The sequence below is a fragment of the Drosophila kikkawai genome, chromosome 3L (assembly GCF_030179895.1).
Source record: "Drosophila kikkawai strain 14028-0561.14 chromosome 3L, DkikHiC1v2, whole genome shotgun sequence".
NCBI lineage: Eukaryota > Metazoa > Arthropoda > Insecta > Diptera > Drosophilidae > Drosophila > Drosophila kikkawai.
This window is the reverse complement of record NC_091730.1, coordinates 5,022,724-5,042,017: the sequence shown is the minus strand read 5'-3', so window position 1 is coordinate 5,042,017 and position 19,294 is coordinate 5,022,724. Positions and strand designations below refer to the sequence as shown.

Below are 19,294 nucleotides of genomic sequence, written 5' to 3'. Positions count from 1 at the left end.
GCACAAAATTTAGTTTGGAAAGCATATCTGAGCTTGTTTTTTGTAGGTTAACAAATCTGCATACTTAATTTAATATTTTAGGAAATCAAAAATTTTGCCAATTTTTTCACAATTTTAATGATGTAACCCTAACATTTTTTTGAAAAAAATTAAAATTTTTGTTTTCTTTTTAACATGTCTGGAAAGACTCTCCTGTTGATGCTGATCAAGAATATATATGGTTTATAGGGACGGAAATGACTCCTTCACTTATTAAAGTAATAAATCCCCCGAAGAAGACCTATATTTACCCATATTTTTTATGTGTTAACAAATCAAAGTTGAAAAATATAATAATTAAGATTATTAATTAAAATATCCTGCAAGGGTTTAAAAATGATAGCAGCGGACTATCGCGATAGTCTCAAGACAATCGATAGCGCTTGTGAGCGCCGCAATCGATAGCATCTGCGAGCCATAGATGGTTTTACATACCTGGTCACACCAGCGCATTCTTGGAGGATTTAGGCGTTGTTGTTGTTCGGTGGTTGTGAATCAAAATAAGAATAAACAAGTGGCTCAATATTCGCTAAGACTATATATAAACCCGCGCTGAAAAGTGGAATTAAAACCGCTAATTAAACTAACTTTAAGCAAGTGCAAAAATGGGTTGCGCGGAGAGCAAAGATGGGGAGGGGGAGGCTGGTAATAATAGGCCTAAATACCGGTCCTGTACGGACACCTGCTGGCTGGCTATTTACATTATTTTCTGGTTGTTTTTGGTAAGTTTCTAATGTGATTTACCCTTATAAACTATATATATAAAGAGATGTGTATCGGGGAAAGTGAAAGTTAAGAGATCAATCTGCGCAATGCTTCTGTGTGTCTGCTGCTGCTGCTCTTTGTGTCTCGTTGTGTGTGTGAGCGTTTTTTGCGCGCCGTTTACGAGGAGGAGGAGGTGGTGGCAACCGCGACATGTTACTTGGTGAGACATTCATGTCGTCATCGCCCCCGGTCATGAGGGGAATTGTTAATTCAGCTAATGAAGGCGATGATTTAACATTCCGGCCTGAAAAACTAGAGCCAAATCCATGTGGATTTTGAATCAATTATGGCTTGTTCAGTGTCCTGGTGGTGGACACACGCCACTCCCCGAACCCTGAAAGATATGCATGTCCATCCATTAAAGCGATTATATTAATAATGCCCCTAGACATGCCATGACATCGGCGTGGGCGTTGGCCCAGCTACACTTTTATTTAATTCCCCCTGAATTTAATTCCACTTTAAATTGAATGGAACTCCACTTTTCCTCTTGCAGATTGTGATTGCGATATTCTCGTTTGTTTACGGCAATCCCTTGCGCATCATCAATGGCTACGACTCCTTTGGCAACACCTGTGGCGTCAAGCATAATGAAAAGTTTCAGGGCTTTCCGCTGTCTGGCATGAACACCCTCGACAAGCCGCAGCTTTTCTACTTTGATGTCAAGGAGTTGAAGAAATCCCTAAAGATATGCGTCAAGTCCTGCCCGGCCAAACCTATGAACACGGCCAGTGAGCTGCTGGAGTACTACACCAAGACGGGCACTCAGCTGTGCAAATATGACTACAATATGCAGCAACTGTCTACGGTTAGGGAGGACAAGAGCATCTTGAATTTCCTGGGCCCCTGTCCCAGTCTACCCGTTCACGAGAGGTGTGCATGAGCTGCTAAACCAGTTAAAATTAAAAATTTAACTCTACTTCCTTTTCTAGCAACCCCATTCTGCATCGCTGTGTGCCCAAGGGTACTGGTGAGAAGTTCCAGGACTTTTACGATATGCTAAACAACTGGGATGTGGCCCAGCAGTTTATAGGAGATGTCTACTCCTCCTGGCACATCATAGCCATGGTGTGCGGCTTAGCCTTGCGTAAGTTTTTGTTTCATTTAAATTTAAAACTCTATTAAATTGTTTATTTTTTCTTAGTAATTTCCATTGCCTTGGTGACCATGATGCACTGGCTGTCGCGTGTCGTCTCCTGGATCATCTGCGTCCTGGTTATAGTGGCCAGCGTTGGTCTGGCAGGTGCTTTGTGGTATGCCTACTATAACATTCGCTACAAGTCGGGTGTGAATGTACAGTATACGAGGTTGGAGGAGTTTGTACGCAATCAGGATGCCGTCTTGACCCTGGCTGTGTTGGCCACCATAACTATGGTGAGATTTAAGCAGATTTCCAACGAGAATCTTACTCATAAATCAATGTATTTTTACAGATAATTCTCATAGTGATTATATACTTTTTGAAAAACAAACTGGCTGGGTTATCTGCTTTGTTCGAGGAAGCTGGCCAGTGCATGATGAATCTCCCAGGATTACTGATCGCTCCACTGCTAGCCTTTCTAGTTTTGATAGCCTTTTTGAGCTTCTGGGTTGTGGTGGTCATATGTCTGGCCACTGCCAGCTCACCTGGCCAGAGTCCCATTGCTCCATTTGACAATTCGGCGGCACATCAGCAGCCACTACCCACGAATGCGGTCTTTGTGGCCAACAATACCAGTATAAACGATCAAAGGAGTAAGTATTGGGGGACTTTTAAGATCAATTCATCAAAGGTTTAATGAGGGTTTGGAAAGCAGCTCGCCTTAAAATAATCTAAAGCATATATTTTTGTTTATTTATGGTTCGAAATTGCTGAATAAGTAAGTGATATTTGTTAAGGGCACAGAATTTTGAAATTTTGTATATATTTCTGTGTTTCTTAATCACTCATTTTTGGCTCCAATTTGTATATACAATTCTTAGTGGTTTTACGTAGACTTCTTTCTACTTTTTACTTCAATGAAATACTAATAATGTTTCTTTAAAAATAGCCATTTCACGCGTAGAATATGCCGATGCCGGTGCCCTGCGCAGCATGTTCTGGATCTATGTGGTGGGTCTCATTTGGACTGTGGAGTTTATATTTGCCTGCCAGCAGTTTGCTTTGGCCGCTGCCGTTGCCTTCTGGTACTTTGGCAAGCCCACAACGACACCCACAATTTATGCCATTGGCAAGCTGATCAAATACCATCTGGGCACGGTGGCCAAGGGGTCATTTGTGATCACAATTTTCAAGATTCCTCGCCTGATACTCACGTACTTGTATGCCAAGTAAGTAGAACTAGTTTCCCTTGATAATTATCAACTATAATTGAGTAATTTTCATTCCTTAGACTCAAGAAGGGCGAGGACAAGGGCTCGGAGTGCGCCGCCTGTTGCTTAAAGTGCTGCATTTGTGGCTTCTGGCTGCTTGAGAAGTTCATACGCTTCCTCAACCACAATGCCTACACTGTGGTGGCCATCGAGTCCATTAACTTTTGCCCAGCCGCAGGCATTGTAAGTTTTTAAATTTAACTTATAAATTATGAATTAAATCATATGAAATATATGATTCCTTATTTTTAGGCTTGGAATGCCATGGCCACGAATGTCTTGCAAGTGGCCACCATCAACAGCGTGGGCGACTTTATTCTCTTTCTGGGAAAGGTTGTGGTGGCTGCCCTCTGTGGCCTGATTGGTATTATTATGCTCAAGGACATGCCAGGACTAAATTTCTACATGGCCCCCGTCATACTCATCATAATATTCTCATTTTTCATTGCTCACATTATTTTGTCGCTGTTTGAGGTACGTTTTTATGTTAATTTAATTTGAAAAGAACATTAAACTAAAATGTTTTCATATAGATGGTGGTGGACACCCTCTTCCTGTGCGTCTGCGAGGACAAGACCATCAATGGTCGCTCAGGACGCTGGGCCCAGAGCAATCTGGCCAAGCTGGTGGGCGAGGAACCACTACAGCCCGGCGAGGAGCCACCCATTCAGGTGGTGGAGATGATGCCCATCAACAAGCAGCCCTTCAGTATTACACGACTCCCACCCTCTGATCCCGAGGTGGCGCCCATGTCGCCAGAGTAGCTTCAAAAGCCGCAGCTAGGCCCGAAACTCAACGCACATCTCATTCTAGGATGCTAATATTTATATATGTTTAACCATAACTCCCGTCGCGACGTACAAAAAGCAGACCAGTAATACCTTGTAACCTTGTCTATATTGATATTCAAACTTAGGAGGCACCGTTTTTTAAAAGTATTTATATAAAGTTTGTAATCGTTTTTTGTATCTAAATGTATTTTACATGTATTTTTTTTTAAACCTTTTTCACACGTTTTGCAGCCTTTGCCTTCTTCTGCTCGATCACCTCCTTGACGGCCTTCAGTTGCTTCTCCTTGATCTTCTTGGTTAGCGCTGCCTTGGGTGTTTTTGTGGCATTGTCCTGCTTCTTCTTCTTGGCTATGGCGGCCAGGATCTTGGCCGTCTCAATGGGATCATCGTCCTCGAAAAGCTCCTCGTTTTCAATGCCTTCGTAGGCCTGTACAGGTCGCGTGGCCTCTTGCTTTACCTTCTGCTCCACTCGGTTTACGTACTTGTCCTTGGCTGCCTTCTTTAGGAGCTGTCGCTGCTTGGCGGGACTCACATAGTCGGGATTCTCCCAAATGGTCTTGCCCGTAAACGAGCCGTCGAATATTTTCACGGGATTCATCACATAGCGCGGTCCCACCTCGGACAGGCCACCGTCTTCAGAAAGAATCTGGAAGTTCCGGAACCAGATGCGGTTGTCCAGGTAGGTGAAGGTGAAGACATGGTCCACGAAGGGCTGGCTCTTGGGATGATGGTTAGGCACCGAGTAGGTCTGTACGAACAGCTCCTTGAGCAGCTTCAAATGCGGCAGCTCATCAAACTTGGAGTCGAAGGAGAGCAGGGGCCGGGATCCGCGCAAGCAATTGCCCGTCATCTTGAGCTCGGCCATTGTGTGGATGTTTTCGATGAGGAACTTGGCCGACGGCCCGGTGGCTCCCGATGTATTGGACACCCACATGTACAGGTCCCGCTTACGCCGGCCCTCGAAAAGCATGGCCTTGTTGCAGTGCTTCATTTCGCACATTTCGTTGACCACCGACAGGGTCTTGGAGCGCTCCATCTTGGACTCGGGGCGGTGGTGTGGCATCAGGGTTTTAATGTCCCGCATAAGATGTCTGTCTCGGTGGCTGATGCCGCGGGCGGCGAAGACCAGAACGCGTTGCTTGTTCACCCATTTTTCCTGCAATTTTAAATAAAGGGTTTTGTTAGGGAATCATCAGGGGTTTTTAGAACTTACCTTCTTTGGCACCGCCTCGTCGGAGGACCTCTGAGGGGGCAACGGAGGGTTTTCATCGAGCGGCACAATCTCCAGCTGCTGGACCTTCTGTTTCTTTTGGAATTTTCGGCCCATTGACTTGGTTTATTTAATTAAAACAACTTTTATAAAAGAGAGTAAGCGAAACAACGTGTTTTCAAAATGAAAACAACCAGGGATGGCCTCTTGAACAAACCCAGGGTGCCAGCAGCACGTGCTAGAGTGTTATCGTACATTATCGATAGTATGTTTCAGCCCTGGTCAATTAATAAGTTCTATGCGATAGTTTTTGAATTTGAATTAAAACAATATGAATATGTACTTTCTTTATTATATTTCATTTATTAAATTATTAAAAATGTTATACAAATTGTTACATTAATTTATTAGCTTAAAGCCTTACTTATTACCTTTTTTTTTATTTTTTTAGGTAACACCTCAAATCTGTGCCATGTGCTCTATATCCTCCGCTTATTAATCCTCCTCATCCTCTAGTCCTGGTTCAGGACACAATCGGCATCTGCTCTCGTTAATGCCATTCGCGCAGTTTTCTCCCACGCACTCGCAGCAGCCATCAAAAAACCATCTATAGCTAGTGGCTCCTGCCTTGAGACATGTTTGCCGGCACCTGTTCCAGGATGTGCATTGGTCCAGATATAGAACAGTGCAGTTTAATTTTAATTCATCATCGACTGGAAATGTATCCACGCTCCAATGGCAGGTGTATCCGTCACTGGGAGATGAGGCCATGGCCCGAAACAAAGCTGATACTCCTTCAAACTCCTCGGTATGCGATTTCTTTTGCAATTCTGCCAGGCCAGCAAAAACGATTTGCAGAAATGAAAGAGTAAATAAGATTTTCACCGGTAACAGCATGTTGGAAAGCCAATTGTAACTGAATTTGGATGAGCTGTGGGCTGGTGGTTTTAAGCTGAACAGGTAGAAAATATGTTCAAGCAGGTAGTGGGGAACTATAACAGATGTCTCTCCAAGGGGTTCTAGGGATTATCTAGATTGGGTTATAACCCGCAATTTCAGGCGGTACTTAACCCTTTTACTGTTTTCTTATTTTTTTGAGAAGAATAGAAAATTAAAACCGTTTTTTTAATGTGACCAAAGTAGAAAGGCAGGAAAATGCGTCTGAGCGCCAAGAAAGCCGGTTGCTGAGGATTCCTACTTCTCATTGTACCACCTGCCTTTCTCCTGTTTTGCCAACAGAAAATCAACAATAGTTGATGGGAAAAACTTTTCTACATTCGTTTTTTTTCATTTCCAAAAAGATAAATGATAGCAAAACCGAAACAAAGGCCAAGAACTAGAACATCACGGCTTTGGCATTTTACTGGCAACCCAATACGTCCCTACTGTTTTTATGTATACGTTGGCGTCAAACGAAAAAAGTAATTTTGCAAAAAAGAAGTGCTAAAGTGCTGAAAATTGGCAACCGCAAACATAGAGAAGATAAGCAGAAAAACCATGTCAGACTATCGCTCCCAATCTCGAGGCGGCGGACGTGGCCAAGAGTACTCCAACGATGACGATCCGCCGATGTCCCGCCTGTTCATCATTTGCAACAAAGGCCACACAGAAGAGGATTTCCGCGAGGCATTCTCGCCATACGGCGAAATTGAGGACATCTGGGTGGTAAAGGACAAACACACCCAGGAAAACAAGGGCATTGCCTACGTCAAGTTCTCCAAGACATCCGATGCGGCCAAAGCCCAGGAAGAGATGAACGGCAAGACAATTGGCAAGATGGACCGTACGCTCAAGGTTCTGGTGGCAGCAAAGTAAATTACAATCTCTTCGGCGAATGTAAAACACGAACTCATTATCTTTTCTATTTTTAAAGTCGCAACCAGGGCTCGAATAAGTCTGAAAACGAGCAAGAGAAGTACGTGAGACTGTTCATTGTGATTCCCAAGACGGCCACCGAGGACGATATACGCGACGAATTTGCCCAGTGGGGTGAGGTGGAATCGGTGACCATTGTCAAGGAGAAGAACAACGGCAACCCCAAGGGCTTTGGCTATGTGCGCTTCACCAAGTAAGTTTTGATAACAGCATGAACAATGATTAGGATGTGACTAATGTTGCAATTTAAATCTCATTTTTAGATTCTATTATGCCGCTGTGGCCTTTGAGAGCTGCTCGGCCAAGTACAAGGCTGTGTTCGCCGAGCCCAAAGGCTCTACGCGGACGCAACGCGATCAATACGGTCGTCCTGCTGATGACAATCCCCTGTACAGCGGATCTGGACGCGGCGGTAGCTCTAGCTTTAATGGCGGCGCCGGCAGTGGTGGAGGTGGCGGCAGCGGCGGCAACAGCTTCAACAACGACTGGAATGTATCGGTCAACAATGACATGTCGGCCTTTTTGCGCATGCAGAATGTGCCGGTGGCCCAGCCATCGTGTCTTGAGGTGACCGTGAGCAATTGCGTTAACCAGGACCAGCTGTGGCGCCTTTTCGACATCATTCCCGGCCTCGACTACTGCCAAATTATGCGCGAACGTAAATTTATTTGTTAGTATGTCCATTTTAAACTGAAACTAATGGCTGCATCTTCAACAGATGGTCCCCGCACCAATGAGGCTCTTGTGGTCTACGATAATCCCGAGGCAGCGATATATGCCAAGTGAGTTTAATTATTGATTTGCAGATTTTTACAAAATTAACTTTATTTTGTATTATTTTTTATAGGGACAAACTTCATGGACTGGAATATCCCATGGGCGAGCGCATTATTGTTAAAGTCAATGGCATGAGCTCGGCTAGAATGGACACCTCCTTTATAGACAGTAAGCTAAGCTGCTCTAAACTCCATTTTTGGGAATCTTTTCATTAAAATGATTTGATTTATTTATTTATCTCCTTTAGAGCGCACCAAAAAGGATGCCATCTGCAATGTGCCTTTGCCACCCACACAGCCTCTTGCCTCGCCCGATGAACAGGTTGCTCAGCGACTGTTTATTGTTCTCTCAGCTGTAGGTTTAACCTCTGTGGTGCATCGAATCGACAGTACTTTTAATTAATTTTTCCCTTGTTTCAGAATTTGCCACACTCGATTTTGAAGAATATATTCTCCTGCTGGAGGGGCCTCATTGATGTCTACCTGCTGCCCAACAAGAACTGCGGTTATGTCAAGTACTCGGACAGCGAGAGCGCCCAAGAAGCCATACATGTGCTCAATGGAGCCGAGATTTGTGGCACTAAAATAAAGGTATAAGCTCTTCTTTGCTAGCAATGAAAATGGAAACCTTATTCCACACTTTTATTCCAGGTAATGGAGGCTGAGGAGCGCAGTGGCTCCGATGGCGACGACGGAGGACGCAAGCGGCTAAGGCGGAACTGAGTGGTAAGTGCCATTAGCCCTGATGCTAACATCCAGAATCTGTATTAATGTAGCCATAGTTGGAATGAGTATGTTTGTGCCGCGTGGTCCGAGGTAAGTAGTTGTGTGTAAATTCAAAAAAATAAATACCAAAACCATTTAACAATTTCAAAAACGACAAAGACAGTTTGTTCTGCCCAGAGATTAGTAGTACTTACCCCGAGCACAGTGGACCACGACCAACTGAGCGAACATAATAAGCCAAGGCATTTTTATCTTTCTATCTCCACAGACCCACTGACAACAACAACAAAGAACTAACAGAGAACGCTAAGTACGAGTACGAAACTAACTTGAGAGAACAAAAACAGTCCAATAAAAACAGTTCAACTGACCGCAACAGCAACTAAAAACCAAACAACAACAAAAACAACCACCCAAAAAAAAAAAACACTCTAAACGGAATGCCACAAAAAACTTCGCTGACATTGGACGAAGCCGGAGAACGAAGAACGCAACGGAGACAGGAGACCGGAAACGGAGACCGGTGACCAGCGACCAGCGACCGGAGAACATTTAGCCCCGTAACCGTACTCGTACCATTGACTTACTCAAGTGGGCTCGTAGCCAGACCCCTCTTAATGACCTTTAAACGAAGCCAACGAAACCGCAATGCTTGCTCTATGACGTACTCATATTTATAGCAAAAACCGATGATATATAGAGGAGACTTTACTGTGTTTACCCACTATTATTATTATTATTTACTAACGTATTCCGACAAGATCCAGCTAAGCAATGAATTTTATGTGTAATGAGTGTCTCAAGAATAACCTCACGAACTAGCCGTGCATACATTAAAAAAACATATATTTTTACATATATGGAAAATAATATTTAAATGATAATTTACCTTGTAAGCTCTGAAATTCATATATACATATATATATACATAAAAATAAATGGTTGAAAGCCCAAATATATGAATGGAAACGATAAAATATATAATGTGGTTTTATTTAAGGGGTTATCCGGGTTTTGAAATTTCAAAAAATGCATTTTTTTCAAACTTTTTTATATAATAGTACAAAGTGTCAGGAATGTTGTCCGAAAATTTCAAGTCGATCGAAGCAAAACTGTAGGAATGGGAGAATTTTAAAGCCCAGCGCGTCGTATGAGTCACAACTGGCAATTAAAACTTTAAACGCGTTTTTCTCAAAACCACTTTCTTGAAGTCGGTAGTCAAGATTTCTCGAAAACTACTGGACCGATCGACTTCAGAATTTCCACACTTCTTCTAGACATGTTTTTCTTGTCTCTGAACGAAGGATTTTTTATATCTTCAATTACAACCGATTTTATAACCCAAAATATGGCCAAAATTGACGTAAAAAGTGACATTTTTCATGAAAAACGCTCCCAAAAATTCAATATTTAATTTTTTAAAAAATCCTTCGTTCAGAGACAAGCCATACACATAAGCTAACAGAAAAATTTTGGTTTTTTGATTTCAAATAAAAATTGACGGAGAAATCCTGCCTACCGCAAGGACATAATTTTTTTTAGGGTTAAGTTCAACCCTCCCTCAACGGCTCATTTGTGAATATTTCTTGTTCAAAATTTTACAGAATTTAGTTCAAACCTTATGTATTAATGTAGAATAAATGAAATTTGCAAGAGTGTCATAGGATCATTTAAAAAAATTCTGGAAAATAGGCCTTTTTTTGTGGTTCTAAACCCGGATAACCCCTTAAGACAAGGGAGGTGGTAATTTGGTTAATATTTTATGTTGTGAATATTTTAGGTCTTGAGTTAAGTTATTAAAAAAGAGAATTACTACTTATATTAATATATATTCAATTCAACAAGAAAGAAAGCTAACTTTGGCCAGCCAAAGTTTGTATACCCTTGCAGGTAACAATTAAAATATATCATAACTAAGGCAAAAATGCATTAATTTCGATTCGGAAAGCAGTTTTGTGTTGGTTTTTATTAATTTAAAAAAACTGCATACCAAATTTAAAATTTTAAGAAATCAAAATTTTTGGCCATTTTTGCTAATTTTAATGATGTAACCCCTTATCAAATTTCGCAAAATTGGCCAAAAAATCGATTTCTTCCGGACATGTCCAGAAAGATTCGCATGTTAATGCTGATCAAGAATATATATGGTTTATGGGGTCGGAAATGATTCCTTGACTTAGAAAAATATTATTTTGTATTATAAAATCTGATTTTTCTGCCATTTTCTCCCAATAATGCAAAATAGCTAGATGAGCATCACTAACAGCTAGTGACATGCAATTTTCTACCAATAATGAAAAAAAATAGCTAGATGAGCATCACTGATGCACATGAGCATCACTGCCATTAAGCCCGACTTTGTTGCCCCCCAAAATTGAAATATAGCCAGATGAGCATCACTGATGGAGATGAGCATCACTGATGCAAGTGAGCAAATTTTTCAATTGGATTTGGCCGCTTTCCAAACTGGGGTAACAGGCGAACAGAAACCAGCAGCAAGCAACTGAAAACTGGTATAAACTGTTATAAAAACTTTTGGGCAAAAATAATAATTGGTATAAACTGCTATATTTCATTTTATGCATTTATACCTATTTGTTGCCGACAACAACAGCTTGATGGCAACAACAACCCCTTTACAACAACATCCCTACAGCAGCCCATACAAATTTCTGAAATTTTCCAAGCAAATTGCCCGTTTCCCAAATTGGGGTAACAGGCGAACAGAAACCAGCAGCAAGCAACTGAAAACTGGTATAAACTGTTATAAAAAGTCCAAGTTTCGAACCATTGATCTTGGAGTAAGCGAAGACTCAAACCAGATGTGACCATATTGTAAAGTTTTTGGCTAAAATGTTGCTTAAATGCACCTGGGCACACTTTAGAACATTTAAATACCAAAATCGATAGACTGATGACACCAACTATCGATATTAACAACCAGAGCGGAAACATCGACGCAACCGATAGTGTTATCTATGAACTCCCATCCCTAGCACAGCTGAGCTGGAATTTTGTTTAGATTTAGCAAGTTGTTGATATAAGGACACAGAAACCCCTTTTTTCTCATTAGAAAGTAAATAAAGCTCCGGAAAAATGGATCCAGCACTGCTTCGGGAACGCGAGGCCTTCAAAAAGCGGGCCATGGCCACGCCCACGTGAGTTCCAAGGACTTTTCCCTTGCTAAAGATGGATTGCAACTTATTGAAACCACCTTAAAACTTTCAAAACAGCGTTGAGAAGAAGACAAAGACTGAACGCCCGCCACCGCCGCCACCCAGCGATGACTCTAAGCGAAAGATGCGTCCGCCCACGGCTCCCAAGCTGGATGCCACAACGTGAGTTTGAAACGCACACTTTGCAGGGTTTGGATGTGGGATTTACCATGTGGTGCACATGCACATATATCATCCGCAGGTATAAGACCATGTCGGGCAGCTCGCAGTACCGCTTCGGAGTGCTGGCCAAGATCGTGAAATTCATGCGCACCCGTCACCAGGATGGGGACGATCATCCACTGACCATTGAGGAGATTCTGGACGAGACCAACCAACTGGATATAGGGCAATCTGTGAAGAATGTAGGTGGTTAAGCGGAAGGTCCTTTATTTTATATGATATGTGATATGTAATCCCTTCTAGTGGCTTTCTGGCGAAGCTCTGAACAACAATCCCAAGATAGAGGCCAGTCCCTGTGGCACCAAATTCAGTTTCAAGCCCGTCTACAAGATCAAAGATGGCAAAGCCCTGATGCGGTTACTTAAACAGCACGATCTGAAGGGTCTGGGTGGAATCCTGCTGGAGGATGTCCAAGAATCTCTGCCGCACTGCGAAAAGGTTCTGAAAAACCGAGCCGCTGAAATATTGTTTATTATTCGGCCGATTGACAAAAAGAAGATATTGTTTTACAACGACAGAACGGCAAACTTTTCGGTAAGATTTTCTTCAATTTTAATAAATGTTTTTATTGCTTAAAATTAAAAAAAAACTAGCTCTGTAACGCTTCTTATTGAATTTTATGTTTTTTTCGCTTAGTTATGTTTTTTTTAGACTTTCTGAAGGATATTTTAATTTTTGTCAGTGAAGGAATCATTTCCGACCCTATAAATCATATATATTCTTGATCAGCATCAACAGGAGAGTCTTTCTAGCCATGTTAGAAAAAAAATAAAAATTTTAAATTTTTTGAAAAAAATGTAAGGGGTTACATCATTAAAATTCCCAAAAATTGAGAAAAATTCGAATTTCAAAAAATATTAAATTAAATATGCAGATTTGTAAATCTAATAAAACCCTACACAGAACTGTTTTCCAATTTAAAATTAATGCATTTTTGAAATAGTTATGATACTTTTAAATTTCGAATTTTGGCTTTCCGAAGATATTTTCCTTCTTGTTGATATTTGGCTTAGGTTTTTTGTTAAGGAAGTTTTTAAGCAAATAATTTCCCCAGATTTAAAAAATGCTAATAACTACAAAGAAACTGCTAAACTACTAAATTCCATTTTTTTAAATAACTTTCTTTCAGGTTGACGATGAATTCCAGAAGCTATGGCGCTCGGCCACCGTCGATGCCATGGACGATGCCAAAATCGATGAGTACCTGGAGAAGCAGGGTATTCGTTCTATGCAAGATCATGGCCTCAAGAAACCAGTTCCCAAGCGCAAGAAGGCGGCCAACAAGAAGCGACAGTTTAAGAAGCCCCGAGACAACGAGCATTTGGCCGATGTTCTGGAGACCTACGAAGACAACACGCTAACGCTGAAGGGAGTGAATCCCACGTAGAAGTAGAGTACGCTAAGATTAGACAATAAAAATAACTCTCAATGGGGGGAATATAAGTACATTTGAAGTTTGGCCATTATAAATTTCTTCACAACTACAGCCGATGGAGATTTATGAAACCAGATAGCCAGCTGGCAGTGGCTTTGAACTTAAAAAATACGACGCCAAGAACACACTGTGAAAAAGATAATTAAAAAGCAAAACTGTGTAATCTTGTCACAGCAGCAGCAGCAGCGACTGGTCGATGCTAGTGGGCACTGCTGCTGATAAAACTGGCTGCCGAGGGAAGCCATAGCCTCAGTTTTCATTGAACAGCCCCCAAGTCCAGTCCCTGTCAGCAGTTGCAATTGATTCACAAGTACGCGCGGCTTTGGAATATTAACCTAAAATTCACATAACAGGCTTTGGTTTGATTTTGTGGCGGCGGATTAGGTCATCCTTGTTTGGGGGTTGTTGGCTACGGAATATTGTTATTAAATATTAGGGGACCACAACTATTACATACTCCATTGCAAAAACTTTGCTTTTGTGTGCCGATAAGGAATGAATCAGACCGGAAATAGACAAATAAATAATTTTAAAAAATAATAATAATTTTAATATATAATTTTTTTTATTTTATTTAAAAATAAATAATTTTTTCTTTTTTGTTGTTTAATTTTCTTATATTTATTTTTTATTTTAACAAATTAAACTTAATGTAGAATTAAAGATTAATTATAAATTTTCCTTTTTAAAATAATTATTTAAATTTTAAGGAAATTTCAAAATTTAAAGAAAATTCATAAGGCAGCTTAATTTTCAATAAAAGCCTTAAAATAACTCCAAGAAATACAAAATTAAACACATATTCCTTACCCCTTCACTATACCCATGCCTTAGGAAAGGGTATTCATGTGTAGACCTTCCCATTTCCCATTCGTTTGTTTACTCTGCTCGCTGATTTTCTGGCACGGACAAAATGAGCTCTCTGGTTAAGAGACAGCGTAAAAACTTGTTTTGAAATAACCAATTGGTTTAATTTAAATTCCCGAAGCATTCACCGCAGTTGGCTTTGAGAGTTTCTGCATTGAGGTTGGCAAAAATGAAGCGGAGCGGACTAGGAGCAACGCTGCTCCTGGCCCTGGTGGCCCCACTTATGGCCCACAGTTCAGAGTAAGTGGAGATTATAAAGGCTTTATTTATGGCTCAACCTTGGACCCTCACTGACTTTCTCTTTGTCGATTCTTAACCAGCAACCTGGTGGTTTACGGCTACCAGTGCCGGAAAGGCCTCTGCCAGAAGGTGGAGCTCAGCGAGCAGAACTTCGCCGAAGCCATAAGCTTGCCCGTGTGCCGGCTCTTCTGTGGCAGCTCTATTGGCACTGTTTGGCCTAAGCCCACGGGTGCTGTGCGTTTGGACTCGCTGATGCGCCAGGTGGACATATCGTTTATTGACTTCAATTTTAATGGCACCATCGTACGCAAGGAGAAGCTTTGGAAGGCGGCTGAAAACCGTTGGATGGACTTGCTGGATGCCAAGATACCTGACCGCAAGATCCTCGCCAGGGGCGGCTATCGCATGTCCGTCAACATCAATACCCCCGATGATGGGGCTCCGGCCAAACTTACCCTGGACACTGATGAGAGCTATGTCCTGGACATTGATACGGATGAGTCGGGTCATGTGCTGGCCAACATTACGGCCAATAACTTCTTTGGAGCCCGCAACGGTCTGGAGACTCTGGCCCAGTTGATAGTCTATGATGATATCAGACGGGAGGTGCAGGTGGCAGCCAACGCCTCCATCAGTGATGCGCCGGTGTACAAGTGGCGTGGATTGCTCCTCGACACTTCCCGCAACTACTACTCGGTGAAGTCGATCAAGAGGACGCTGGGTAAGGCTTGGGTTTTAAGGGGACTTCACCTGACTTATCTTGATCTTCTTTTCCCCATCCCCAGAGGGCATGGCTCTAGTCAAGCTCAACACCTTCCACTGGCATATCACGGACTCGCACAGCTTCCCCCTCGAGGTGAGCAAGCGCCCGGAGCTGCACAAGCTGGGTGCCTACTCCCAGCGTCAGGTTTACAGCCGTCGCGACGTGGCCGAGGTTGTGGAATATGGAAGAGTGCGCGGCGTCCGCGTGATGCCCGAGTTCGATGCACCTGCTCATGTGGGCGAGGGATGGCAGCACAAGAACATGACCGCCTGCTTCAATGCCCAGCCTTGGAAGGATTTCTGTGTGGAGCCACCATGCGGACAGCTGGATCCCACAGTAGAGGATATGTACAACGTCCTGGAGGACATTTATGAAACCATGTTTGGCCAGTTTGACGCCGATGTGTTCCATATGGGCGGCGACGAGGTGTCCACCAGCTGCTGGAACAGCAGTCGCACCATCCAAACGTGGATGAAGCAGCAGGGCTGGGGCCTGGAGACCGCTGACTTTATGCGCCTGTGGGGTCACTTCCAGACGAACGCCCTTGGCCGGGTGGACAAGGTGGCCAATGGCACGAACACGCCTATAATCTTGTGGACTAGCGGCCTGACCGAGGAGCCTTTTATCGACGAGTATCTGAACCCGGAGCGCTATATCATTCAAATCTGGACTACGGGCGCAGATCCCAAAGTAAAGAAGATCCTGGAGCGGGGCTATAAGGTGATTGTTTCGAACTATGATGCCCTGTATTTGGATTGCGGCGGCGCTGGCTGGGTGACCGATGGCAACAACTGGTGCTCCCCCTACATAGGCTGGCAGAAGGTCTACGATAACAGCCTGAGGAGCATTGCCGGCGACTATGAGCACCATGTCTTGGGTGCCGAGGGAGCCATCTGGTCGGAACAAATCGATGAGCATACGCTGGACAATCGCTTCTGGCCAAGGGCCAGTGCTTTGGCCGAACGGCTGTGGTCGGATCCCGTGCAGGGCTGGAGGTCGGCAGAGGCTCGCCTTCTGCTGCACCGCGAGCGGCTGGTGGAGAATGGCCTGGCCGCGGAGGCAATGCAGCCGCAGTGGTGCCTGCAGAACGAGCATGAGTGCCCCATTGATGCGTACGATGCACAAGCGGCTTGATCCGCGATTAGTAAGTCTTCCCCGATGATAATGGTCACTATTCTTGTAGTTGTAGTCTAGGTGGCGGCGGCGGGCGGCTTTGGGTGATCGTTCTGCTCCTCCTCACAGCTCTCTCCGCCTGAAATAAATCAGATTCAAGGCTCCGAAAGTGACCTTACGCAAGTGACTTGTCGTTTATTATCGTTTAGCATAAATGAGATTATTGGCCCTGTTGTGCACAACTCCGTTCCGATGTGGATGTGGCGGACGTGGAAGCGATGAAGCCTGTTCATTTCTAAACTAGTAAAATGTTTAAAGCCGTAGAAGTGTATGCTAGAATTGGGGAACATTAAAATTTCATCGATTCTGGTCGGAAACAGAGTTGGACGAGTTGTGCCTTCGTATGGGATGAGGCGGCACTGCCTCTGGGACACAACTCCGCGGACTCTGATTATGTACGTATGAGTCTAAATACTAAAAGCATCGTTCCCGAATTGGAGTGAAGTCTGCCTCTACTCGTTCCACTCCTCCTCGTTGCGTCCGAACTTGTAGACCAGGCTGGCAAACAGTATAAAAACGTTCTGCAGCAGCAGAGCCACACCAAACCAGCTCTCCTTTTTCTCTGTGGATAGATTATAACGTCAGGTCAAAGCTTAACACTTTTTTAATGGGAATTTTCTCACCATTGTTGATAAAGTCATCGATCATCACCCAGACGGCGGCTATGATGGAGGCAAAGCCCATCACAAAGCCCACTAGTAGCCAGATCTTGGCTATCCTGGCCCCGGACTCCGATGAGTTCTCTTCGGAAATCTATGCGCAGGGCAAAGAAACAAACAAACAAAAGGAGTGAGTCATTTTTCGCGCAATCTTTGACGGGTTCTTCTGCCTTACATGCTCCCCCTTGACGGCATTCACCATGCAAAAGCTGATGGTGCCGAATATTCCGATGAACACATGTCCTGTGGTTATCTGGTGCTTGCCGTCAATAGACATGGCATCGATTAGGATCCACCATCCTGCGAAAAACTGCAAAGGCGAAGCAAAAGTTGCAATGTCAGAGGGATTGGAAACTGTGCTGGTAGGGGATCCTGTTTCTCACCAGTAGGCCGGCTATGAGGGAGGAGTTTTTATTCCTAGCGGATTCAGCCGTGAAATAGGTGGCGACATTGTCCAATAAGCCCATTGTTAAGCTTTTAAAACGTAATTTAATTTATTCAGATAAGTTTTTTTGTTTTGACGCACAGGAGTGGTGGGAGGATAGTGGTGGGAGAATACTACAGGGTACTTTTTATCGATATGTCGATAGATTACGTAAAGATGGGCGTGATGAGTATTGCGTGATGTAATTTACTTCGTGAGAGATCCAAGCAAACATTAAATGCATTAAAACATTTACAGCTAGAAATTGTATAGTATAAGTACTCAAAAAGAAAGAAAATTGTTGCTATGAATAAACTACTCTTTATATTATTATTAAACGTATTTTACATGTTATCAATTCTCGTACCGTGATGTAAAATGAAAGACCTGCAGGCGGAAGTAAATCTCTACACGCCCATCCCTAGATTTATTTACATATAATGACAACCCTGGACAGGGCCCAATTAATTTTCACTTGAATTCCAGTGCTGTTGCGTGCAATCTCGCAATTCCTTATTATTTAACACCCGATCGCAGCGACACGAGTGTGTGCGTGTGGTCATTGATTAGCCAGAGATCCAGGAGTCTCCTCGCCGCCATGCTAGTCATAAATACTTGCAGGAACGCCTCCAGGCTGGCGCTCCGCAGCCTCAACCTGCGATCACCGATCGCCCAGCGCACTTTCTCGGCGGGTCTGGCCCTGAAGCAGAAAGATGTGTGAGTTTTGAATGGAGCAATACTTAGCATAAACATTGATTAATCGCCGTTTGCAGTGTTAACGTAACCTTTGTGCGGGCCAACGGAGACCGACTCAAGGCGTCGGGCAAGGTGGGCGATTCCCTGCTGGACGTGGTGGTCAACAACAGCGTGGATCTGGATGGATTCGGCGCCTGTGAGGGCACCCTTACCTGTTCCACCTGCCATTTGATCTTCAAGACAAGCGATTACGAGAAACTGCCCGACAAGCCCGGCGACGAGGAGCTGGACATGCTGGACTTGGCCTACGAACTGACGGATACCTCACGCCTTGGCTGCCAGATCATACTCTCCAAGGACATGGACGGCCTGGAGGTGCATGTGCCCTCCACCATAAACGATGCCCGTGCCGCGTAAACGGATACCTTTGTTATCTATTGTTGCAATTTTGAGTGCTAATTCGCTTTAGTTTAGTCTATATAATTGAATCAAATCGTATGTATTGTCCCAGGGACACCGAGGCTCAGGCGACTATTATAGATGCGCGTGCATAAATTCGATTCCAAAAGCGGTTTATGCACGCTGTTGTTTTTTTAAAGTGTTTAAGCTCAAAGGGATCTATCTAGATGAATATGTAAATATGTGTGTTTGCCAATAAATTTACATGTATTTTCGTAGCTCTGCGTGGAGTTTATTTATTGAATTGCAAAGATGTCAGTAAAGAGCTCAGTAAAGTCTTTGAATTCGTGAAAGACACATCTGTGTAACGCTGTCAACGCACAGAAGACCCTCGCTTTCTAAAATGAATACCAAAAAAATTTAGCTGGGGCGATGCCTTATTTATCATTTCAAGCATTACAGATATTAAATAAACCTTAAGTTAATAAAATGGTTAAAAGGTTTCTGCGTATTTTACACGAGATTGTAGCTCGGAACCCGCTTGATAATGTTTTGAAACTGCTGCTCGCCTCAATGATAAGACCAGTTTTTCTCGCTGTCAGAATGATGTTGCACTTTTTCTACGCAAAATCAACCATGAGTGGCTAGAATTTATTTAATATTTTACTCTACTCAAGCACAAACTTAGGGTATTAATCATTTGTCA

The 19,294-nt window shown here is 43.2% G+C and overlaps 8 protein-coding genes across 10 annotated transcripts; 5 read left to right on the top strand and 3 right to left on the bottom strand.

Annotated features, from left to right (window-relative positions):
* The first annotated feature begins 479 nt into the window (after positions 1–479).
* Positions 480–4,134, top strand: Ctl1 (choline transporter-like protein 1). Its single transcript, XM_017174370.3, has 9 exons — positions 480–761; positions 1,301–1,677; positions 1,737–1,891; positions 1,949–2,178; positions 2,238–2,538; positions 2,835–3,114; positions 3,177–3,339; positions 3,409–3,630; positions 3,690–4,134. Exons 1-9 carry the CDS (start codon positions 645–647, stop codon positions 3,918–3,920), a joined length of 2,076 nt encoding a protein of 691 aa, XP_017029859.1. The 5' UTR covers positions 480–644; the 3' UTR covers positions 3,921–4,134.
* On the bottom strand, positions 4,035–5,363 carry LOC108079859 (ribosome biogenesis protein BRX1 homolog). The gene is made up of 2 exons (XM_017174371.3): positions 5,161–5,363; positions 4,035–5,103 (listed from the first exon to the last, which is right to left on the bottom strand). The coding sequence occupies exons 1-2, from the start codon at positions 5,272–5,274 to the stop codon at positions 4,153–4,155; spliced, it is 1,065 nt and encodes a 354-aa protein (XP_017029860.1). The 5' UTR covers positions 5,275–5,363; the 3' UTR covers positions 4,035–4,152.
* Positions 5,364–5,652: 289 nt separating this feature from the next.
* Positions 5,653–6,054, bottom strand: srw (shrew). Its single transcript, XM_017174150.2, has one exon. The coding sequence runs from the start codon at positions 6,052–6,054 to the stop codon at positions 5,653–5,655; it is 402 nt and encodes a 133-aa protein (XP_017029639.1).
* Positions 6,055–6,541: 487 nt separating this feature from the next.
* On the top strand, positions 6,542–9,502 carry LOC108079909 (RNA-binding protein 45). Its single transcript, XM_017174443.3, has 9 exons — positions 6,542–6,968; positions 7,031–7,225; positions 7,296–7,690; positions 7,751–7,814; positions 7,880–7,977; positions 8,057–8,163; positions 8,229–8,399; positions 8,460–8,534; positions 8,803–9,502. The coding sequence occupies exons 1-8, from the start codon at positions 6,655–6,657 to the stop codon at positions 8,529–8,531; spliced, it is 1,416 nt and encodes a 471-aa protein (XP_017029932.1). The 5' UTR covers positions 6,542–6,654; the 3' UTR covers positions 8,532–8,534; positions 8,803–9,502.
* Positions 9,503–11,523: 2,021 nt separating this feature from the next.
* On the top strand, positions 11,524–13,386 carry TfIIEbeta (transcription factor IIEbeta). Its single transcript, XM_017174354.3, has 5 exons — positions 11,524–11,692; positions 11,768–11,872; positions 11,952–12,114; positions 12,176–12,466; positions 13,062–13,386. Exons 1-5 carry the CDS (start codon positions 11,631–11,633, stop codon positions 13,317–13,319), a joined length of 879 nt encoding a protein of 292 aa, XP_017029843.1. The 5' UTR covers positions 11,524–11,630; the 3' UTR covers positions 13,320–13,386.
* A 226-nt stretch (positions 13,387–13,612) lies between these two features.
* Positions 13,613–16,533, top strand: Hexo1 (Hexosaminidase 1). Of its 3 annotated transcripts, none has more exons than XM_017174351.3 (4): positions 13,613–13,677; positions 14,356–14,474; positions 14,555–15,195; positions 15,260–16,533. In XM_017174351.3, the coding sequence occupies exons 2-4, from the start codon at positions 14,404–14,406 to the stop codon at positions 16,369–16,371; spliced, it is 1,824 nt and encodes a 607-aa protein (XP_017029840.1). In that variant the 5' UTR covers positions 13,613–13,677; positions 14,356–14,403; the 3' UTR covers positions 16,372–16,533. The 3 variants fall into 3 exon arrangements, with proteins under 3 accessions (XP_017029840.1, XP_017029841.1, XP_017029839.1); XM_017174352.3 differs by lacking the exon at positions 13,613–13,677 and having other exon boundaries at positions 14,251–14,474; positions 15,260–16,349; positions 16,421–16,533; XM_017174350.3 differs by lacking the exon at positions 13,613–13,677 and having other exon boundaries at positions 14,252–14,474.
* LOC108079847 (transmembrane protein 50A) lies at positions 16,521–17,624 on the bottom strand. Its single transcript, XM_017174355.3, has 4 exons — positions 17,453–17,624; positions 17,245–17,379; positions 17,034–17,163; positions 16,521–16,972 (listed from the first exon to the last, which is right to left on the bottom strand). The coding sequence occupies exons 1-4, from the start codon at positions 17,534–17,536 to the stop codon at positions 16,863–16,865; spliced, it is 459 nt and encodes a 152-aa protein (XP_017029844.1). The 5' UTR covers positions 17,537–17,624; the 3' UTR covers positions 16,521–16,862.
* Positions 17,625–17,934: 310 nt separating this feature from the next.
* On the top strand, positions 17,935–18,866 carry Fdx2 (Ferredoxin 2). The gene is made up of 2 exons (XM_017174129.3): positions 17,935–18,210; positions 18,267–18,866. The coding sequence occupies exons 1-2, from the start codon at positions 18,092–18,094 to the stop codon at positions 18,604–18,606; spliced, it is 459 nt and encodes a 152-aa protein (XP_017029618.1). The 5' UTR covers positions 17,935–18,091; the 3' UTR covers positions 18,607–18,866.
* Positions 18,867–19,294: the final 428 nt, after the last annotated feature.